Source organism: Elgaria multicarinata, chromosome 2, assembly GCF_023053635.1.
Source record: "Elgaria multicarinata webbii isolate HBS135686 ecotype San Diego chromosome 2, rElgMul1.1.pri, whole genome shotgun sequence".
Taxonomy (NCBI): domain Eukaryota; kingdom Metazoa; phylum Chordata; class Lepidosauria; order Squamata; family Anguidae; genus Elgaria; species Elgaria multicarinata.
The window spans coordinates 137,941,534-137,962,543 of NC_086172.1; the positions used below are offsets into that span (position 1 = coordinate 137,941,534).

At 39.1% G+C, this 21,010-nt stretch overlaps 1 protein-coding gene across 4 annotated transcripts in view; it reads right to left on the reverse strand.

Annotated features, from left to right (window-relative positions):
- The window catches only part of NOVA1 (NOVA alternative splicing regulator 1), a 190,577-nt gene that overhangs the window by 36,467 nt on the left and 133,100 nt on the right, over positions 1–21,010 (reverse strand). For 2 of the 4 annotated variants that reach the window (XM_063117761.1, XM_063117763.1), the window contains exon 4: positions 1,723–1,794. The exons of 1 other annotated variant lie outside the window; for it this stretch is intronic. In XM_063117761.1, coding sequence (XP_062973831.1) covers positions 1,723–1,794 — 72 coding nt within the window. Of the gene's footprint in view, positions 1–1,722; positions 1,795–11,329; positions 12,017–21,010 lie in introns of those variants that run through there. One more of the 4 variants, XM_063117764.1, reaches the window with a different exon arrangement.

Consider the following 21,010-nt stretch of genomic DNA (forward strand, 5'->3'; position numbering starts at 1 on the left):
TCAGATGGAACTAAAAATAGGATTCCTTGATCAGACCACGTTTCTTTCTTGTAGGGCACTTTTTTCTGACAATATTATAGTACTTAACTGTACAGATCTTTGGGTTGGATCCAGACATGTGCTCAGTGGAGTTCTACTGAAGGAAGGTGGCAGGGCAGTGGCTTTTTCAGATTCCTTCTCTCTCTGCAGACCCTTGTTCCCTCTAAGTCTACAGAGCAGCATGGAATACACTGATGGGGGCTACAAGAAGAAGGAGGGATCTGCAAAAATCACTGTTCCACATCCTTTTTTCCATTAGGGAGCCTTTGTTGGATCGTAGCTTCCTCTGAAAACCAAAGAAACTCTTCCATTCACAAAGAGGTATGGTCCCAACACCATATTATTAGATATTTACAGAGAGATTCGTGCTTAATGGTTATCACATTAAAAGCAATTAAGAATTGGCTTACTGGATCAGAGCTGCATCCATCTAACCCATTTTTTTTGTCTCCACGATTATCAAATTATACTGTCTCTTAATATGGAGAAGCACAAGTATTCACAATTCAAAGTGGTTCATTTAAAATGTTCATATATCTATCAAAATCCTCATAAAATAAATAAAGTAGCTAATCATGCTGTTCTAAACATATAGTTCTCTTAGCAGTTCTCTTTAGTTCTACTTGCAGAAGTTGAAGGACTTCTTTGGGTTTAGTTTCACTTTTTTCTTACAATGTTCCAGATGGAGATATACAACAGACCTGCTGTAAGCAAAATGCACCTTCTGTATGCAGAATAATGACTTTCACCCAACTCATTTAATTCTAAATGTTATTCCAGTTTGCACAGAAGAAAAAATAAATAAAATAACTTATGAGCTTACTCAGTATAGAAAATATTGTGAATTAAACAAAACTAGATTACAAAATTATTATAACTTGGCTGCTTCGGTTAAAAGTAGTAAATTTATTTTACTCTATAAATCATTAAATGTTGGCTATATTACATAAAACCTATATTACATAAATCCATACGGGCATCTGTTAATTAATTACTAAATAAAATAAACATTTTTAACGAATGTAGTATAGTTTTATAAAAGGTAAGACTGTAAACTTGCTTTAAAAATGGAGCAATGTCATAATTGCTTGTAACCCCCCCCCCCGCCATGTTAACTGGAATAATTCTGTTATTACTTACAAATTAAGCATAAACTTTATTGTACCAAGCACAGGCTCTTCCCATATTGTGAAAAATAATAAAACCTATACACTCCCAAAGGCCTGCATGCTGAGCTTTATATATGCTCTGGAGGTTTTCCATCATCCTTTTCTGACAGAAGCTCCCTGAACAGCCATGGCCAATTCAGGACATTTCAGCAATCGGTCAATGCTGCTGTTGGGGAAGAAGTGCATGTTGGAGAAGAAGAGGGAGAGTCCAGTAAGCAGAAGCAAGCCCCGTGTATCCCACAAAGGCTATTTGGATTGCAACCAGGTAAGTATAGGACACTGTGTTGATAAAAATAAAAAGTATGTACAACTATCTTCAAGTACAAAGTTTCATAATTTATTTCATTTACTCAGTTAAAAATAATACTACTTATGCATCAGCATTAAATATCCATGATTATGGGTGTATATATGCAAATGAAAAAATAAAACCTTAACCCACCATATCTTTTTCTCCAGTTTGAAAGCTGCCACTCGTGAAAAGTATGGTGTATATGATAGAATGATACTGTACCTGATTAGCTCTGGAGGTGGTCATGGGATCAGATGGAGAGGACTTGGTGGTAGTTGGGGATGATGGCAATGTCTGGGAACAAAGCAGTTCAGGAGCAAATCAACCTCAACAAGCCTTAGACTGAACAGTTAAAAAAAATTAAACAAATGTAATGCAATAGAAAATTAAACAGAAAAAGCCTGAGAATTGAATTTATCTTTCTCATTGGAACTTAATGGAATTTAATGCCAATCAAGCAATAACTAATGCATGTAAGTATGCATGCATATGCAAGTAAAACAAATTAATGGCTTAAAATTAAGATGGTAAACTCACAAAATAATAAAAATACACTGACCGAATGAATATTTTCTTTCCCATACTTGTTTCTTGGGGAAAGTAAAGACTAGTAAAAGCAAACACAAATTCCAGCAAGTTCAATGAGCAGATGTACTATTTAACCACTATTCTGATTTTAAAAAGGCTTGGAAGAGTGAAATTCATATTCCCCTTCTTTATTTCTTCTTAATTTTCACCCTATAGAGCTGACTCCACATAAATTTAGTGGTTCATGTATTATTCAAAATTTGAAAGCAATAAATTGCAAAAATATTTATTGATTTTTCTTTAACGCAATTGATTTATGAAATATGTAATTATCAATTATGTCATGGATAAAATTTCAATTAAAAACATCACAATAGAACTTCAGCAATATATTTACCATTGATGTTAACAAGAAAAGCTGTTAAAGAATCAAGAAAAGCTGTTAAAGAATCTATAATATATTCACAGTGTGTTAATATTTGGGCACTATCCAATGGTGACCGGCTGCATGCGGCCGGCCCTGCAAAAAGGAGCTACACGACTTGCCCCCTTCCAGAAACAAATGTTTCCACTTGTTTCAAGACTTGTTCACGAAAGTTCTAAATTGCCATTGCACAAGTATCAGGGGCCGCTTGCACAACCGAATTGTTGAAATCTATATGTACAGCTCTGCAACTTGGTTTGACCACAACTATCAGTTTTTAGCATAATTCAAGTGAGACAGCCACCATTCAACTTTCAATATTATTATTTTAATTAAAACATAATTCTTAAATATTTTGAGTATTTTGATGTATCTAAAATAATAGCAATAGAAGTTTGATAAAAGGGAATATAAATATTTTAGAAAAATGTATCAATGGATGTCTAAAGTAAAACTACTTCCAGCAATGATTGGTCCACATGACAGGCAGTTTGCAATGGTTACAGTCCTTGAGACTGCCAGTTTACAGAAGCATTTCTGGGTGCATACCAGTGTGGCAGCTGTAGAATATGAAACAGCCCTCAGATATCAGTGTCTGACTCATCTTCCTGTTTAAATTTTAGCTATTTAAGCTGCAGCCCTATACCTACTTACTCAGAACTAAGCTCCATTGAACTTACTGGGGCTTTCTTCTGAGGAGACACGTATAGGAATATGTTGCAAGAAACAAAGCAAAAAGCTTTGTATTTAATTACAGCCAGAAAGCAAACAGACCAATGATGGCTTGCATGGCTCCAACTGAAAGCAACCAAAAGAAAGCATAATGATTCTATGATTCTATAACTTTTCAGTCTAGAATAACAGGAAAAGGCAGAAACTGAAGGTATATTGATATGAGAAGAGGCTTCAGGGAGCGGAAGGGGCCTCACCTAAGGCCTTCACTGAGTAGATGGTGAGGCCTGGTCACCTGAATTCAGTTTGTGGGCCAGAAGTTTCCCATTTGTGACATACACGAGAGTAATCCTCCAGTTGTTAACACTGTCCTTGAACTGTAGTGCTCAGAAATGAGCAAGGTATGATGAATATAGGAGAATAGTTAGCTGTCTCTTTTGACTTCTTATGCACTGGCTGAACTGCTGTGATGTCACGAATGTCATGAAAAGTTCACTACCACCCTAACTTCTTAAGATCAGGAACATAACATTTGCAAGCACAAGTTCTGTAAAGATCGTGAAGGTTGATTATTAAGCCCTTCTAAAGTTCTTCTCCATAGATCCTGTGTTATGTTGAAAAGAAGTTACAGACAGTAGTGATACCTAAAGATTGAAGGTTCAAAAGCTCAATGGAGGGATGGTTGCTAAGATGGAAGAAAATGACACACAATTGGCAGAACATAGAACAAAAAGAACTTAAAGGATTAGATGGACAATGAACACAGAAAGTACAGAGAAGAGAAAGGAGGAGCTATGGAAAAAGGGTTGGGGGGACTTAGTGTTATGAATCCCCTGGAGGAAACCTTGGTGGACCATCTAGAGCCCCCTATGAACCCCCTAGAACCCTCTATTCCTATCTGGGGAACAGAGTGCTTCAGTGCCCCTGGGACTGGCTAAGAAGATCCTGGGCCTTCAGGGGAGACAGCAATGGGTTCACCAGCCTAAACAGGTGTAGGATCCAGCTTCAAACTACTGCCTAGCCTCCAAGAATGCTAGTATCTAGTGATACAGGCAAAGATGATGGTCAGGTATCTGTTACAAAAGATAGCTCATTGAGAGTAAAGGGCAACTCTTGAGCAAGGCTCTCCACATGACAAGGTTCTTTTCCAGAGTAACTGGAATTATCTGCAGCTGGGTCCTTGGTGAGAGAGCTCAAGCTTAAAAGCCTCACTCTGAAGGCGGGAGTTGCTGGAACACTGTCTGTGCATCAGTTTGTGTAGTCTTTCGCAAGTTAGCTCTCTTCACTGGTGCCTTGAGTGGTCTTCAGATTTTGCCTTTGGAATTGGCTACCTTCTTCTCTGCTTGGACTCTGCCTGCTCAGACCTGGACTGCCTTCTGACATTGCATTAGAACTAACCTTGTTGGCTTACTTCTGTTTGGGCCCAGCTTAAATCGGGCACTTACATGTAGGGTGTAGGGACAAAAGGGTTTGTGTGCTGTTGGCAGGAAAGATACATGAATGCTATGGTGAATGAAGGAATAAAGCTGGGTGTGGAAAAGTTTCAAGAGCCTGAAAGAGTTGACTGAGAAAGATAGGTACTGAGGTGGATAGGTACTGCTGCTTCTAGCAGATTCCATTGCATACCTGTCTTACAATAGTCCTGCTAGTTATCATTCCTTGAACTTCCAAAAAAGGATGCAATCTAGGTAGAAAGCCTTAAATTGAAAGATGGAACACTCCTTTTATAATGTTGTTACTTTATTAAAGTAAAGAAATACACTGCTTTGACATTACCTGCTATTAATTATTCCACTTTCATGTAGGTGCTTATAAAATTATTATACCACAGTAACTTCACTGGGATAGATATGATGTCAAGGAATCTATGATTTCTTGCATCACTTAAAAGAAAGAAAAGAAACCACAAGGTATCTGAGACCACACCATAGCTAGTGATCCTGTAGTTAATGGTCATAACTGCTGAAAGAGAGAGAAAATGTGCTCGTGCACAGAGTAGCATTTTCCAGGGACTGCTGTTTCCTGCAAGAAAAAAGTAAAAAAAAACAGCTGCAGTGCCTTTTGAAACGCTTTATCTGTCTATCATGAGGAAGAGATAGCAGGCACCTGTGGCCATGGGTGAACATAAAATTTTGTTTGGCAACAGTTGACATTACAGATCAAGATGTATACTGTTTTACCTAACATTCAAGTGTACTGATGACAACAGGTAACCTTATTGCCACAAAAACAAAAACATAAAAACATCCTGGAACTATGGGCATTCAAATAATTGAATATAAAATGATTTCATTGGGTTGAATCCAATGGTGCTATGCTGCTGACAGGACTACTTCTGCAAGCAGAATCAGGAAAGGATGTTTTTTCTTCCCACTTGCTCCCTTAAAATGTGGTTTGGACAGCTGGGAGACCCACTGTCCAAAGGAATGCCAGGGTTGGAGAGATGGCGAAAGTCATCCAACTGTGCGGTAGTGGCAAATTAGATTTAACTCATTGTTTTTAATATAAGCAAGCACACTAACTGAAAATATAGATGTTTCTGCTGGAAGAGCTACAGACAGTAATATGAATAACGTTTCCGTTTAACTTTTGCTGGTGAAAGACCAAGCAATTCAAACTTGAACTAAGCAAATGGGCTGAATAAAACACTAAATATTTTGAACCCTCTATGATAAATAACAGCAATAATTCTCAATGCCCATTTTCAACCCTGTTCCATTTGAAGTTGCTGACATATCCTTCACTAAATAAGGAAGACTAAATTCCGTTTCAACTATGAAAAGTCTCCTTCTGTAGACATAACACATTCTAATAACAGTTTACAGAGACTGATAACAAGAGCCAGTGTAGTGTAGTGGCTATAGTGTTGGACTGGGAGTCGGGAGATCCGGGTACCACTTGGCCATGGAAACCCACTGGGTGACTTTGGGCCAGTCACAGACTCTCAGTCCAACTCACCTCACAGGGTGGTTGTTGTGAGAATAAAATGGAGAGGAGGAGGATTATGTACACCGCCTTGGGTTCCTTGGAGGAAAAAAGATGGGATATAAATGAAATAATAAAAATAAAATAATGTTGAGAAGAAGTTTCACTTTCCTGAGTGACTAAATTCTTTGAGTGGTCTACCAGTTGGTAAAGGCAAAATAGCCCACTAAATTCATGGGTTAAGAATGAGTAATCCCTCTGACAAGGAAAAAAAATACATGCATAATGTTAAATGTATCCCAAAATTTTGCTAACAAAACCATATCAAAAATTAGTTAATTTTCACCCCTTTTTCCAGTTCACCTTGCCCAATGTGTAGATACACCCACGAACAGTCTCAGCCACCGCAATCATAAATCAGGAAATGAGTACAGCAGCATATACACAAAAAGGCTGTTCACAATTTAAAGGCACAGTACTCATCCGAGAGGGTTTACAGAAATGCTGATAGATCAATACGTTCATTTAGACCTTCAGCGGCTAATGATTTGAGAGTGAATATCCAGAATGCCTCTCTCTGTAGCAAGAATCTATCTGCATCAGTCCTGTTATACAAGTATAATCTAAACCGTTCAATTGCAGTAACAACAAAAGAAAAATCCTCCCATTTATGTAAGTTGTCAAGGGCATGGGACACCAAGGGGGCATCTATAACTTTATTCTTGATTTTGCTATGATTTTCATAGTCGAAACGGAATCACACCAGGGTACCATAGACTGCCAGATATAACTTCTCTGGGAGATTGACTGCCAGATATAACTGATATTGTTGTGCTTGAAAAATTGACTGTCTATAACTGATGTGGCTTGTTTGAAAAACCACTTAACACACTTGTAACATTAAGTATAATAAACTTTGCAAAAAAAAAAAGTAATTAACTGGTCTAGTGCATTGTTGTCAGGTTTCTTATACCTGAAGTGTTTGTTTTGAAAATGTTATTGGGAACCTCATCTTTTCTGTTCTGTATAGCAGACATCTTAACAGATAGATGCCTCCTCAATGTGAGAGGAGAGTAAATGGCTCTTTTAATATGGCGGTTGCCATCTCTAGTTTATATAAGCTCTTGTATATATATATTTAATATGATGTCTGGTTAATCGGGGGCACATTTTTAGTTAATTAATTTTTAAACCTTTAATCTCCATCTTGTTTTCCTTGTGTGTAACATTAGGAAGGAGTCAGAGAGATCTGGCTCTGTTCCTCTTCTAATGTCATTGTGGAATTACTGCCTTGCAAGATCTCTGCAGATTCAGCTGTAGAAAAGGTGAATTGTACTTGATTGTATATCGCCTTGTGGATATTGGGGGCTGAAAGGTGATTCATAAATATGTTTAATAAATAGTCAATGAAACATTGCAACAAAACACAATGCAAATAATTGCATGTGTATTACAATAAAAACAAAGCAAAACAGGATTTAGAGATTTATGCCAAACTTCCAGGCAAAACCATATGTGTAGGATCCAGAGAATCTCTTCCACAAGCAATAAGCACTTCTGCTCGTGCAAAGGTGGTCTCTGTTTCCACCAACTCTTCCATCCAAATATAGCCCCATCTCAGAGCAGTTCCTGAAACTGTGGAAAGTAGCAGGAAAGCTCCATTTCATGAGGCACAGCACTTACAGTTATGTGTCATAAATATTTATTATTACATTTTACAAAAACCCCGCTCACCTGCAAGTGTTCTTTGGGAGTGATCTATAGGAAAGTTATATTTATAGCTTAAATTAGATCTATCAAAAAGTAAAGGCTGTCAGGGCTCAAAAAGAGGGCTGTCCTCTGAACCAATAGGCTGTCTCACTTCAAGAGGCAAGGCTTATCAAGGTGGGAAGAATTCTCAGTTCAGCACATTGAACTATCACTAGCTAAGACAGAATACAGAGGACGGCCATATGACTGTGGTTCACACTGATAGAAAAACAGTTATAAGCAAACAATACTGTTTTCAATGACCGAGTATGCAAAGTCACACTTATGGATGGTTAGCAAGATACATGGGGCTCATCTACACCAAGCAGGATATTCCACTATGAAAGCAGTATCAAAGCAGTATATAAGAGGCAGGAGCCACACTATTGCTTCATAGCAGTATTGAAGTGCACTGAGAAGTGTTAGGGCCCATGACACATTCCATATACCTCCTTCATACCACTTTCATAGTGTTATATTCTGCTTGGTGTAATAATAATAATAATAATAATAATAATAATAATAATAATAATAATAATAATTCTTTCCCGCCTCTCCACTTTGATCGAGGCGGGGAACAACAATAAATGATAAAATACTAATACTCAATTAAAACATAATATACATCGTTAAAACCATCCTAAAAACATTTTAAAAACATATTAAAATTCCACTGGATAGGCCTGCCAGAAGAGATCAGTCTTTATAGCTTTCTTGAATGCTAGTAGACTGTTAAGTTAACGAGTCTCCTCCGGCAGGCCATTCCACAGTCTGGGAGCAGCAGTAGATGTGTCAAGGGGCCCCAACAGTTGTCAGTACACTTCAGTACCACTTTAAAGCAGTAGTGAAGATTCTGCAGTACACTTCAATCCCGCTATAAAGCAGTAGTGTGGCTCCTGCCTTTTATATACCACTTTCATAGTGGAATAACCTGCTTGGTGTAGATGAGCCCATGGTAGCAGCTTTGCACTATCAGCCAGGGAAACCAACACAGTTTGGGTTGTTCCCCCCGTCCCTGTGTGTGTGCCTACCATTTCTTTAATTACCCATGCTGTGTCATGGCTTGATGTGACACGTGAATTCAGCACACAGCAGGGGTGGCTTCTAACCCATCCCACCATCCACGGTTTGTAGTAGGATTTGTGGGATGGGTAGAAGCTACTCCTGCCACACTGTAGACAACAGAGCAATCCCCAGTTCAGACAACTAAGGAAATGCCGTGCGCATGACTGGCATGAGTGGAGACGGGGAAAACAACTCATACTGCGTAGTTTGCCCTGCTGATCATGCAAACCTGTCCAATGAGGAAGGAGGGAAACACATTTTGTGACCCTAAAGCCATCAGTTTGGAGATCTTTCTTTGGGTTCTCTTGCCCACTGCAGTTAAGACAGGTAGTGATGGGGTTTGCACAACTGGAGAGCTGAAATAAGCCACAGTGGCTTATTCTCACATGCCACCTGATTACCATAATTACCCTTGCATGTTCTAAAGATGTGGTGTGGTTTGTGAACCACCCCCACCATCCACATTCGCTGGGTTCAGATGTCATGACAAGCTGCACCTGGTGAGGGTAATTATGGCACTTATTCAGCGTCTGATTGACATGAGCAGGGAGGGAAAATAAGTCACAGTGGCTTATTTTCTCTCCCCAATTGTGCAAACCTGTCCAGTGACTAAAGAACACCCTTTCCCATGGTTGTATCCTGACTATAGAATTTCTTTCCTATGTAAAATGGTTTTATTTGTCTATGCTTTTTCAGTTGTGTTTTTATTGCTGCTACTTTTTAGATTTGCCAAATTTAAACTAGGTTTTAGCTGCTGCTTTTAGATTTGTTGCATTTATATTGTCTGTCTATTTATGATATTTAGCTTTATGTTAATTTTTATTCTGTCAGCCACCTCAACTTTTTAAAGATGAAGAATAGAAATATATTTCTTAAAATGAATTAATAAATATGGACATACATATTTCCTGAAGAGAAATTCAGGATAAAAACAGACAAGTAATCAAATTTCCTTCTCACAAGCAAACAGCTGATTTAAAGGAAATCCAGTTCACATCTTTACCTTTAACAGAATGAAAAGTACAAATGACTAAAAGGAAACTAGTATAATGAGGTTAGAATCTAAGATAATGAGAAAGCAGCATATTTAGCTTAACTTTCTTTTGTACGTATGTCATATATTATAATAAATAAGAATATTTTAGAATTCTCTTCCATGGCATCTTTTATACATAAGAAGGCTATTACTGCAACAGAATGTTAGGACATGACATAGTGTCATAGATGCAATATGAATCAAGCAATATGCATGGCTCTGGTCGGCCAATAATTTTTAACAGGACTCCACCCACTGACTCACTCTCACACAAGATGAAACACAGGCAGACAGTTGCCCATGCCTATTGTATTAAGGAAAGAAACTTATATGAACCACCAACCCACAAATAGCAGTTCATTAAGACTTTGGACAGAAGGATGCTCTAGCCCAGGCAGGTGCCTTATTGAGGAGCCCACTAAATATACAATCATATATCAAAGAGTACAAATTAGACTTGCATCCCAACCAAAGATCTTTATCACAAAGAAAACTTTACTCATCCCATTAACTTCACTAAATCCAATCCCTTCCAAGTATTTGGAATGGATGCACCTGAAATAAGGAATCTGCAATGGCCAAAGAAGTGTATGTATGTACCTTTTTATGTCAAAGAAAATAAATGAAGGGAAACATTCATAACTATCCTACTACTATCACTAGATGTGTCAAGACACTGGTAAAGATGTTCATGAGAATAAGCTGCAGATGAATATCATTCTTTTAAGACAACTCTGTTTTGAATATTCCAGCACTTTTCATTCCTCAGGTTATAAAATGTCAATTTATAACCCCAATGACATGTTGCAGGATAATCTTCCCATTACTAATTAGTAGGGAGAACAAAATACCTAAAGAAATACTGAGAAATAGCATCTCACACTGAAACATGAACAGGAAATGATGGCACTTGGACAGATATGTATTTTAAAAATTTATGTATCAAAAGTTTTTATCAATTGGTACAAGAATCTTTCAAGATTACCTAATAGGTTCCCTGATGTTAGCCACTTGGGTCATGGATGATTATTTTAAAATCCATGGATGGATCAGATAATCCCACAATATATATAATCTTGTATCTGTCTGTTGGAACTGCAGGGAAATTAATAAACTTATTCCATGGCTTCTGACCCACTGGTCACCAACTCATTAAGAATCAGAAATGAACTTAAGATCTCCTGGGTCCAATGGTGTGCTATAAAGCTAGTTGTGGTATAGTGAAAACAATAGGTATTTATGACTACTTTTGATAGAACTAGAGGTCTCGGATTCCTGGAATTGCTGTATAGAGTCACATACCCTGTTACTGCCACAATCAGGAAGTATGTGAATGCCATGCAATGCAGGTGCTGTAAATTATATTTTAAAATTTTATGAATCCTAATGGGGTGGGGGTGGGGGACAGAGACGGGATTGGTCTCCACACTAGACAGAAAAGAACACCAACCAGAGTTGAATACACATGCAAGTAAGTGCATGAATTCTTTAATAGCATACTTGAGACATACAATGTGTTTTTCTGTTCCAGCCATAGTTACCTCACTGGACTAGATCAAGGGAAATGTTCAAACGATGGTGTCCTTTAAAACAGCTTTCTATCCCTCTGTTATTATGAAGTCTTCTCCCATAACAGGACAGAGTAATGTCAATGATGCATTAAAAGCAGGTCACCAGATTGGGAGGCTTGAAATCACATAGTGTTGGGAGTTGGGTTTCTCATGGACCCGTCTACTGCAGATGTAGGGTACTTCCAGACAAGGTTTTTATCTCTGGCTCATTCATGGAAATTTATGGGGGATTGGACGATGTTGTCTTCCACTTTTGACTGTCCTGTGTTTCTCCAGCACTTCTTCTGTCTGTTTTCTTACCACCAAAAATCCGTTAAGAAAAAAAAAAAAGGAATAGCTTCACAATGCCTTCTAAATGGTTAGCACTAGGGCCTCTCCACCTGGAAGCACCCCTAATCTCAGAGCTTCTGCCTATAATTTTTTTAGCATTCTTCAGAAACCTCCAGGGTACTGGAGGTAGGTGAATGTTGTCCCCATCTTCAGAAAGGGAGGAGGGATCCAGGCAACTCCTGATTGGCCAACTGGATGCTGATACCTGGAAATGTTCTAGAACAGATCATTAAGCAGTCAGTCTATGAGAATTTAGAAAAGAACACTGTGATTACAAAGAGCCAGCATGGGTTTAAAAGCAAATCATGCCAGACAAACCTTGTCTCTTTTTGATAGAATTTCTAAGTTTGGTAGATGAGAGGAATGTTGTGGATATAGTATATCATGATTTCAGCTATGTTTTGACAAGGTCCTTTATGTTAACAACCTGGTAAAATGTGGGCTAGACAATGCTACTGTTAGGTGGATTTTTAGCACATTAATGGACCACACCCAATGAGTGCTTGTCTATGGCTCTTTATCAACCTGGAGAATAGTGACAAGTGGGATGCCATAGGGCTGTCTTTGGGGCCAAAAGCTGTTCAGCATGTTTATAAATGACTTGCTGAAAGGAGTAGAGTGGGTGCTCATCAAATGTGTAAATGACACCAAACTGGGAGGGTTAACTAACACCTTAGAAGAAAAGCAGGATTCAAGACGATCTTCACAGGTTGGAGAACTGGGACTAAATTAATTTCAGCAGAGATAATGTATAAAGTTATACATTTACATAGGGAAAAACAGCTGCATAAATATAGGATGGGTGACATTTAATTTTGACAGCAGTGCACGTGAAAAGAATTGAAGAGTTTTAGTAAACCACAAGTTTAGCATCAGTCAACAGTGCAATGTAGCAGCTAAAAAGACTAACACAATTCTAGGCTGCACCGACAGAAGTACAGCATTGAGATCATGAGAAATAAGGGTACAGCTCTATTCTGATTTGGTCAGATCTCAGTTGGCAGTACTGTGCCCCATTCTGGACAAAGGAGTTTTAGAAGGCTACTGGCCAACTGGAAAGAATACAGAGAAGGGTGACCAAGATGGCGAGGGGGCTGCAGAACAGGTCCTAGGAGGAAATGTTGGGGGAGCTGCATATGTTTAGCTCAGAGAAGAGACAATTAATAGATGATATGATGATGGAATAAACAAACATATTCAATTACAAGAAAGGGGATTTTGATCAAACATTAGGAAGAAATTCCTGATGGTATGAAATGTTTGACAGAGGAACAGATTGCCTTGGAAGGTAGTGGAGCCTCTTTTTTGAAGAGTTTTTTTTTTTTTAAAGAGGCTGAACGGCCACTATTAAGGATGCTGCAGCATTGGAGGCACAAGCCGAAAGGCAAGAGCCAAAGGGTTCTTGTCCTTTGGCTCTTACATTTCACTTCTAGCCTGTAACATCATTGGGACTCTGTCAGCTAAGGAATGATTGCTGGCTAAGAGGCATTCTCCATCTTTTGAACTCTTGGATGTGGTTGCCAGCTTGAGGAAGGGAGACAAAGACCAGCAGAACAGGGAATACAATGAGTCTAACACACTCCAGCAATCACCAACAGCATGGCGCAGAAGCTGGGAGAGCAGAAGAGCAGGTGGGGACACTCAGCACCTGCTCATTAGCTGTTGCCCTGAGGGCCACTAACAGCATTTTGGCCAATTTGCCCCCATTGTCAATTAACATCTGGCTGACATTTTCAGTGTCTATTTTATATTTTAAAATGCTGGTATTAACTTTGGCATCAGGTTACCTGAAGGATTGATTCCACTCAGTTATACCTGCCTAGACACTAACGTAATTTTAAGAGGTCCTTCTCCGGGTTCCCCCACCAAATGTGGTGAGGCAGGTGGCTACTATAACAGAGCCTTTTCAATGATGGCATTCTGTTTGTAGAATTCCCCCCGCCCCCGCCCCTTCCCCCGGATGCTAGCCTAGTACCAGGTAAATACTTTTTTATTTTCCCAGGCTCTTAAGTTCTTCAGTTTGTTTTTAAATGTTTGTTTTTGTGTTTTTAGCTGCTTTCCTTCTGCTGTTTTTTTTTTTTTAACTTTGGTTTAAATTTTTGAATATCATGTTGTATTTTAGGGTTTTAATTCCTGTGAATTGCCCAGAGAGCTTTTGGCTATTGGAATAGAAATATTGCAATTATATTATTTGCAGCTAGAAATGATGTTGATGATAATGATAATTCATAACCAGCAGGGGTTTAAACCGGATGATCAGAGGTCCCTTCCAAAACAAAGAGTTCAATGATTTGGGACAAAGAGAGCCAGTGTGGTGTAGTACTAAAGTGTTGGACTGGGAGTCGGGAGATCCGGGTTCTAGTCCCTGCTTGGCCATGGAAACCCACTGGGTGACTTTGGCCAGTCACAGACTCTCAGCCAACCCACTTCACAGGTTTGTTGTTGTGAGGATAAAAATGGAGAGGAAGAAGATTATGGATGCCGCCTTGGGTTCCTTGGAGGAAAAAAAGCAGGATATAAATGCAAAAATAAATAAATAAATAAGAAAAGAAGCCAGTGGTTCTTAGATTTTTGTTCTGTCTGCTAGCAGGGTTCTTAAGTCACACTAACCATGATGAACCAAGCTAGCACCCTCGTCTTTTTTTAAGGGCTTATCCTCTGCAACTGTAATAGAATTGGGGCTCCAACCATCTATCTAGATTCCCTGTCAGCTCAGGGATTCTCTCAAATAATGGCATTCTTGAATGAACCAGGCTGCCCTTCCGTTGCTGAGCAGTATACAATGGTGGGGTGGTGAAGAGAAGTTCACAACGCTATGTACGATATATCCGTACATGTTATATACTGAAGAGGAAATCACCACAGGAAAGAATAGGAATGTGGGCATATTCTCGATACTGTATGCTGGATAGCCTTCATTAAACAAAAAATGAAACCTCCTCGCCCCCAAGCTATGCTACAGCAATGTTATTTAATGGTTGCCATGTCGCACTGTCTCTAAGGCAGCACTCGTCAGGTAGCCACAGGTGACAAGGAATTACATGCATGCATACGAGCAGATTGGAAAAGGAGGGACAGAATGCTTTGTTCTTCCTCTGCACCCAGAATACAGATCGTGGGCTGCAAGAAGAAGGAAGCTCCTTCCTTTGCACCTTGCACAGAAATACAGTGGGCTGCTAGAGGAGAGACAGAGTGTCCTGTCCTGTCCTGTTCTGCCATCCCCTAGCAGACTAATAATTTTTGTGGGCATATTAATAAGGCTGCTCTAAGGTATTGTCATCCAAAGCCTTAATTAAGACGGTTCATTTCAAAAGTCATCATGATGGGAATCACATCTTAATTTGGGGGCAATAAGATATGTTCTTAAACATATGACTTTAAGCTTGAACAATGACAGCAATCAAAGTGGGGAGGACCCCAATGTCTTAGACCTTAGCTGGACGTTTTGTCACAGTACTATGGAGTTTAGTCAGGGGTTCTCAACCTTGGGCTCCATTAATGGTGTTGGAATGCTACTATCTTAATCCCTAGCCAAATAGCCAATGGTCAGAGAGGATAAGAGATATAGTCCAAAGACATCTTGGGACTTAAGGTTGGGAATTATTGGTCTAGTTTGTAGCTTCTGGGACTCTGAACTACAAGCTTTATATAAAAGAACTGAAATTCAATCTGCCAGGTGGCTCGAATAATGTAATGTTTTGACATGCACACTAGACATTTCATTTTGAGACTGAAGTTCTTTTAGCAACATGTTCATGGTCAAACATGGAATTGCAGAATGGCATTTGCTTGCACTCTCCCTGAATTGTCCTCCAATTATATATCACACTACCCTTATAGGTACATAAAGTAGTATTTTCAAAGCTTACCTCTAAAGGGTGTATCTATCTCATGTCATGTTGCTTTTAGCCCCCATAATAGCAGCTTTCCTGTACTTTCACCTTCCTATATTCCTGACAACTTCTTAATCAGCTGCTGCCTCCATCTTGAAGTGTACTGAGAAAAAAACTGTTTACTTGGAAAATTAAATTTCTCTTGGAGATTTCAAGTCAGGTTGGGTTCCCTTAATAAGTTTTGAAAGTAAAAGTTTCCATTACGTTACTCCAAGCATAAGGGAACACAGCTTCTTACAAAAGGAACATGTTGAAGGCCTGTGATCCTCTTAGACAAAAACACACAAATCACGGAGAGCTTTCTACAGATTTCTCATTGTTACTAATTTTGTCTGGAACAATAGGTGATTGGGAGACTTTAGTTTGGTACTAGGGAATCTCTTCCTTTGCAGCTCCTGGCTTGATTTCTACTGGAAGGCAACCTGCTATCAGTCTGGTAGAGCTAGTTCAGAAATAGATCATTTTACCTATTAACAGGAGCACAGTGTGGGTAACTTAGGGTCTTTGGTCTACATAGTGGAGAGTCCTTGAAGAGTTCCTAGGAATGAAGAACAGAGCTGAGACTTTGGGATTTATTTATTTATTGCATTTTTATACTGCTCAATAGCTGAAGCTCTCTGGGAGGTTTACGAAAATTTAACCCAGAAATGAGTTTTATTAAAAGAAGCACAGTCAAATTAATAAAGGCTATCTCAGAAAGGAATGGTGGGACTACAGTGAGTCAAGAGTGGCCCAGAAAAGAGACAATGGAAAGACAGAGCAAGAAGGGAGAATAAAGGGGAGTAATCCATAATGAATTGAAACATCACTAATAATGAGAGATGGCAGGAAGGAGAGAGAAGAAGGAGGTTTTTATGTATCATAAGTCTGCTGAGTGAATACAAGAAGGGTAGATTAAACCCAAAAAGTAGGGAGATCAGGTGTTCCCATTACAGAATAAGACATCCACTGGGCAGGAGCACAAATCATCTGGGTAATCAGGCATTTCTAGGGCTTCCACTGGGCAGACACAAGGGCATGAGATGGAAAGACAAGCATCTGGCTGGAAGCTCTCAGAGAAAGCCATGGGCAGGATGGAGTCAGCAAGACCTCTCTCCAAAGGACACACTTATAAACAAAATTAAGCATGTCTGCTGAAAAGCAGGTAGTAAAATCTGGTTAAGTGTTTTGGTGCTAGGGACATGGTCACAAAAGGGCTTGACTTAGGCAGGCCTCTTGGTATTATCAATGAATGAGTGGCAAGTTTGTTGCCTTAACTGAATTAAAGAGCAGGTGGACCAGGAGTCCCATACCCTGGGGAATTGAGGTGCCAAGTCACATTCATCTCTATTTCAATGGAGGTTGGATGCTGGTCAGAAAGTCAGGTTCTCTTGCCATTAGCTGTTTGCTTCTGCCAGTGGCAGCTGGAAACAGACAAAATGGAAGTGATCATCTAACATTATTATAAAACAACAACACCCCAAGCTATTTAGGGATATTTGATGAGTCAAAATAAATTGGGATACTGGGGCGTTAGCTAGACGAAGGGTTATCCTGGGCTGATACCCAGGATCGCCCCTGTGCGTCCAGATGACGCACAGGGGATCCCAGGCTCAGGAAGGGATCAACCCTCCCTTGCTCCGGGATAGTGGGCACCACTTTTGGCTTGGTTTTTCTTGTGGTCTCGGGCCCGAGACCACGAGCATGTGGCCCTTTGAAGTGGGTTCTCCCGGCTGCATGCAATTACTCGCGCATATCTGGGAGCCGTGCTGCGCCCATCAAAGGCAGGGTGGGGGAAGCGGGGAAACTTTTTTTTATATAAAAAACCTCACCTCCACACACGAGTGTTGGTGCGCATCCAGCCCTATTCAAAAGAAACAAAAATGGTGGACGCCATTTCTTGACCTCGTCGCGCCTGAGGCGTAGACTACGTTGAGAGCCCGCGATAGTTGCATCGCAGGCTCTCCCCTCGTCAGTCCCGGATTTTCAGGTAGGTCTAGCAGAGGCCTGAGTCTTTTAAGACAACAACCTATTGTTGTTGTTGCTAAATCTAGTGTTGCCCCTATTCAGTACTAAGTATGCAAGGGAATTTTACCTGTTCACTCCTTATCTGTAAAGAGCTGCTGCTACTGTGATACTGCTAAACCAAATAGGGAGAATTTACTTTTTTCAAAGTAAATGTATGTGTGAAAGAAAATGCATGTGGAAAAAGAGCTGATGTACACCATACAGATTTTGAATTTAAAGGAAGAAGTCCAACTCCTATAATGTAAAGTTCCTGCAGGCTGTGGCTGCTTAAAAAGCTTCACTCCTTTCTCCATAAAGCTCTCATCATTTCTGCCAGCAATAGTTGGAAAGACTGTTCACTTTTTCCTTATATATGCTTCCATTGTCACCACCACTGCTGCTCTTTGGAAGGAGAAATTTGTATTTGTTCCCCCACACAATTGCTACCCTCTCCTGGATCCAGCACAAACTCCATGTCCCTGATCTCAAAGCTCCCCCTTGGCTTTACTCCCCTTATCTCCCTGCTTTTATATTCTTATATTTCCCTACTCTTGACTTTCTCTCCTACACTTCCAACATCTTCAGCTGTCTGGTCTCCTGCTTCTTCAAAACACCCTCCACCTTTTCTCATTTGTTGCCTCGTATTCTTGGAACTGCATGCCAGAACACCTGAATGACGGTAGCTTTCTTGCTTCCTTCAAATCCCTCCCTAAAACCCACCTTTTCCATGAAACTTTTGGCACAACTCTCTAGTTTCCATGCCATGCTTTAACTATGCCTAAGCACATACAACGAAAAATTGCATATTGTTTTCTGTTCAACCCTGTCTCTGCTTCCATCCCCTTTCTCTGTTATTTCCCATGCTGAATTTTAGCTTGTAAAATCTTTGTAAACTCTTTTATACTTTGTAAAGAGCTATGCACACTGATGGAATTATATACATAAATAATGGAACTACTCTATCTCTTTTTACTATTGTCATTTCACATCTTGAAAGGACTATATTTCAATTATGATGGAATCTCCAAACATCACTACAAATGAGCAAATATTTTAAAAATGAGATGACAGAAGAGCAATGCTTTAAGTTTGGATCTATTAAGATGCCAGCTTAACAAAACAAGTATGAGCATCACAGAATATATATATATATATATATATATATATATATATATATATACACATAGGGGGGACCCTTCTCACCTTGCAAGTCATGATGACTGGAGTGGCAGAAGGCTCTTCGCTAACAGGGGCCGCTCCTTGTGAATTTAATTGTCATTGCTTTGTAGAAAGGTCTTACTTAGTTCAAAATGATCACCCATATGTGGGATGGTCAAATGCAGAAGTCTGCAGATGGTCAGTTACAAAAGAACATTTAGCTGCTTTTAATTTTCTTCAAATTCTAAAGAGTGCTTGTTGCTTATTTAAAAAATATTTGCCATATGACTGGATGATCTGTTTTATCTGGATAATGTTTACTATTTCATGAAGATCTCAGTGAAATATAGTTTTAAGAAGTGCTGCATATTAAAGTAAGCTGGAAGCAATTCAATAACTTTGAATTACTATATACAGAGAAAAGTTATTTTAAATATTAGTGTTTCTAGTGATAAGATGTAGAAAGACATTACAAATCATAATATTAATTCGCTTTAAAGAATTTTCATTTTGTAATATGAAGTATTCATGCTATCTGTGAAGCTTTCCAAAAATTATTAGCTGCCTTCTAGCAAGGTTATAGTAAAATACTAGTCGGAGATTTCTATGATATCTCACTTGTGAAGCTACATAAACTTTTCAGCAAACAATTTTCTCCACATTTTAGCTCCTTCTGCACAAGAAAAGAAAATGATTCCATAAAGAATTCCCCACCCTTCAACAGTATCATTGTAGTACAAAATATTTGGAATGAAGAACCAGATACCATTTAAAAGACCTCATAAGAATGTAAGAAGAGCTGTGTTGGATAAGACCTAAGGTCCATCTGAAGACTGATGAAAACAATTAATTCAGCTTCTCCACATTCTACTTATCCTCCTTTAGTACTACTTTCACTCTGTAGTCATCCAATGGTCCCACAGTATTTCTAGCTGGTTTCCTGCTTCTGATATATTTACAAGTTATTTACTGTTGACCTTGGTGTTGTTAGTGATATGCTCGTAAAAATGTTTTTGTTCTTTGTTTTGTGTCTCTTATTGTTTCCTTGGATTTCCCTTTTGCAAGTTTATGTGACTTTTTGTTCTGTTTGTTTGGCTGAGACTTCCATTTTTTGAAGGTAGCTTTCTTTTCTCTAATAGTTTCCTTGTTAACGATGCTGGTGACCTCTTGGACTTAGAGCTACCTTTACTAAGCTGTGGTATACATTCTAGCTGAGTTTCTATTACTGTGGTTTTGAGTAGCTTCCAAGCATTTTGGAGGTATTTAACCCTCTTGACTTCCTCTCTCAATGTCCTTTTTGCTAGTTCCCTCATTTTAGAGACATTTCCTCTTTGAAGTAAAATGTGACTGTGTTGGATTTCCTTGACAATTTTCCACTTAAATATACATTAAATCTAATAGTACAGTGGTCATTTTTTCCAACACTCACATCTTGCACTAGGTCCTGGGTAACTCTCTGTTATGGTTAGTTTCATGACCTACTGTTTCAGGGCACAGTTGTTTAGGGCATAAAGACATATAACCACTTTTTAATTACTGGACCATCCATTTTTCCAGTCATTGTAGGGTAACTGAACTCACCCATTATTGCAAATATTTTGTTTAGATGCTTCCCTGATTTCATTTTCTATCTCAAAATCACCCTGAGCATTTTGATAGCTTGTCCCTAGTACCAAATTATTTTTGCAGACTGGTATTTTCACCCACAGCACTTCTGGAGAGTGTCTGCCCCTTTCATTTTTTCTAGTCTCTGTGAAAATATGCCCTCTTTGATGTAAATAATGACACCTCGTCCAGTATGTCCTTCCTTGTGGTTCCTATAGAATTTCTATCTAGGTATGACTATATCTCACTGGTTCTCTCCATTCCAACAGGTTTCTGTTATGCCCGCTATGTCTAATTTCTCCTTTAAAACCAGGCATTCTAGCTCTCCCATCTTGGCTCAGGGATTTCTAGCATTAACATAGAAACATCTATACACATCTTCTGCTTTGTACCTTAAGGTTCTTTGACTGGCTATTGTGTTTTATCATATGCTGATAGACTATTCCGTCTCTGTCCCCAGTTGGGCAATTTGAAATATTGTCATTTTCATCCTTTAGGGGTGATTCAAACTGAACCAGACCTTACCCCAGAAGCAGACCCTTTCTGCTATCCCCCAGAATTGAGATTA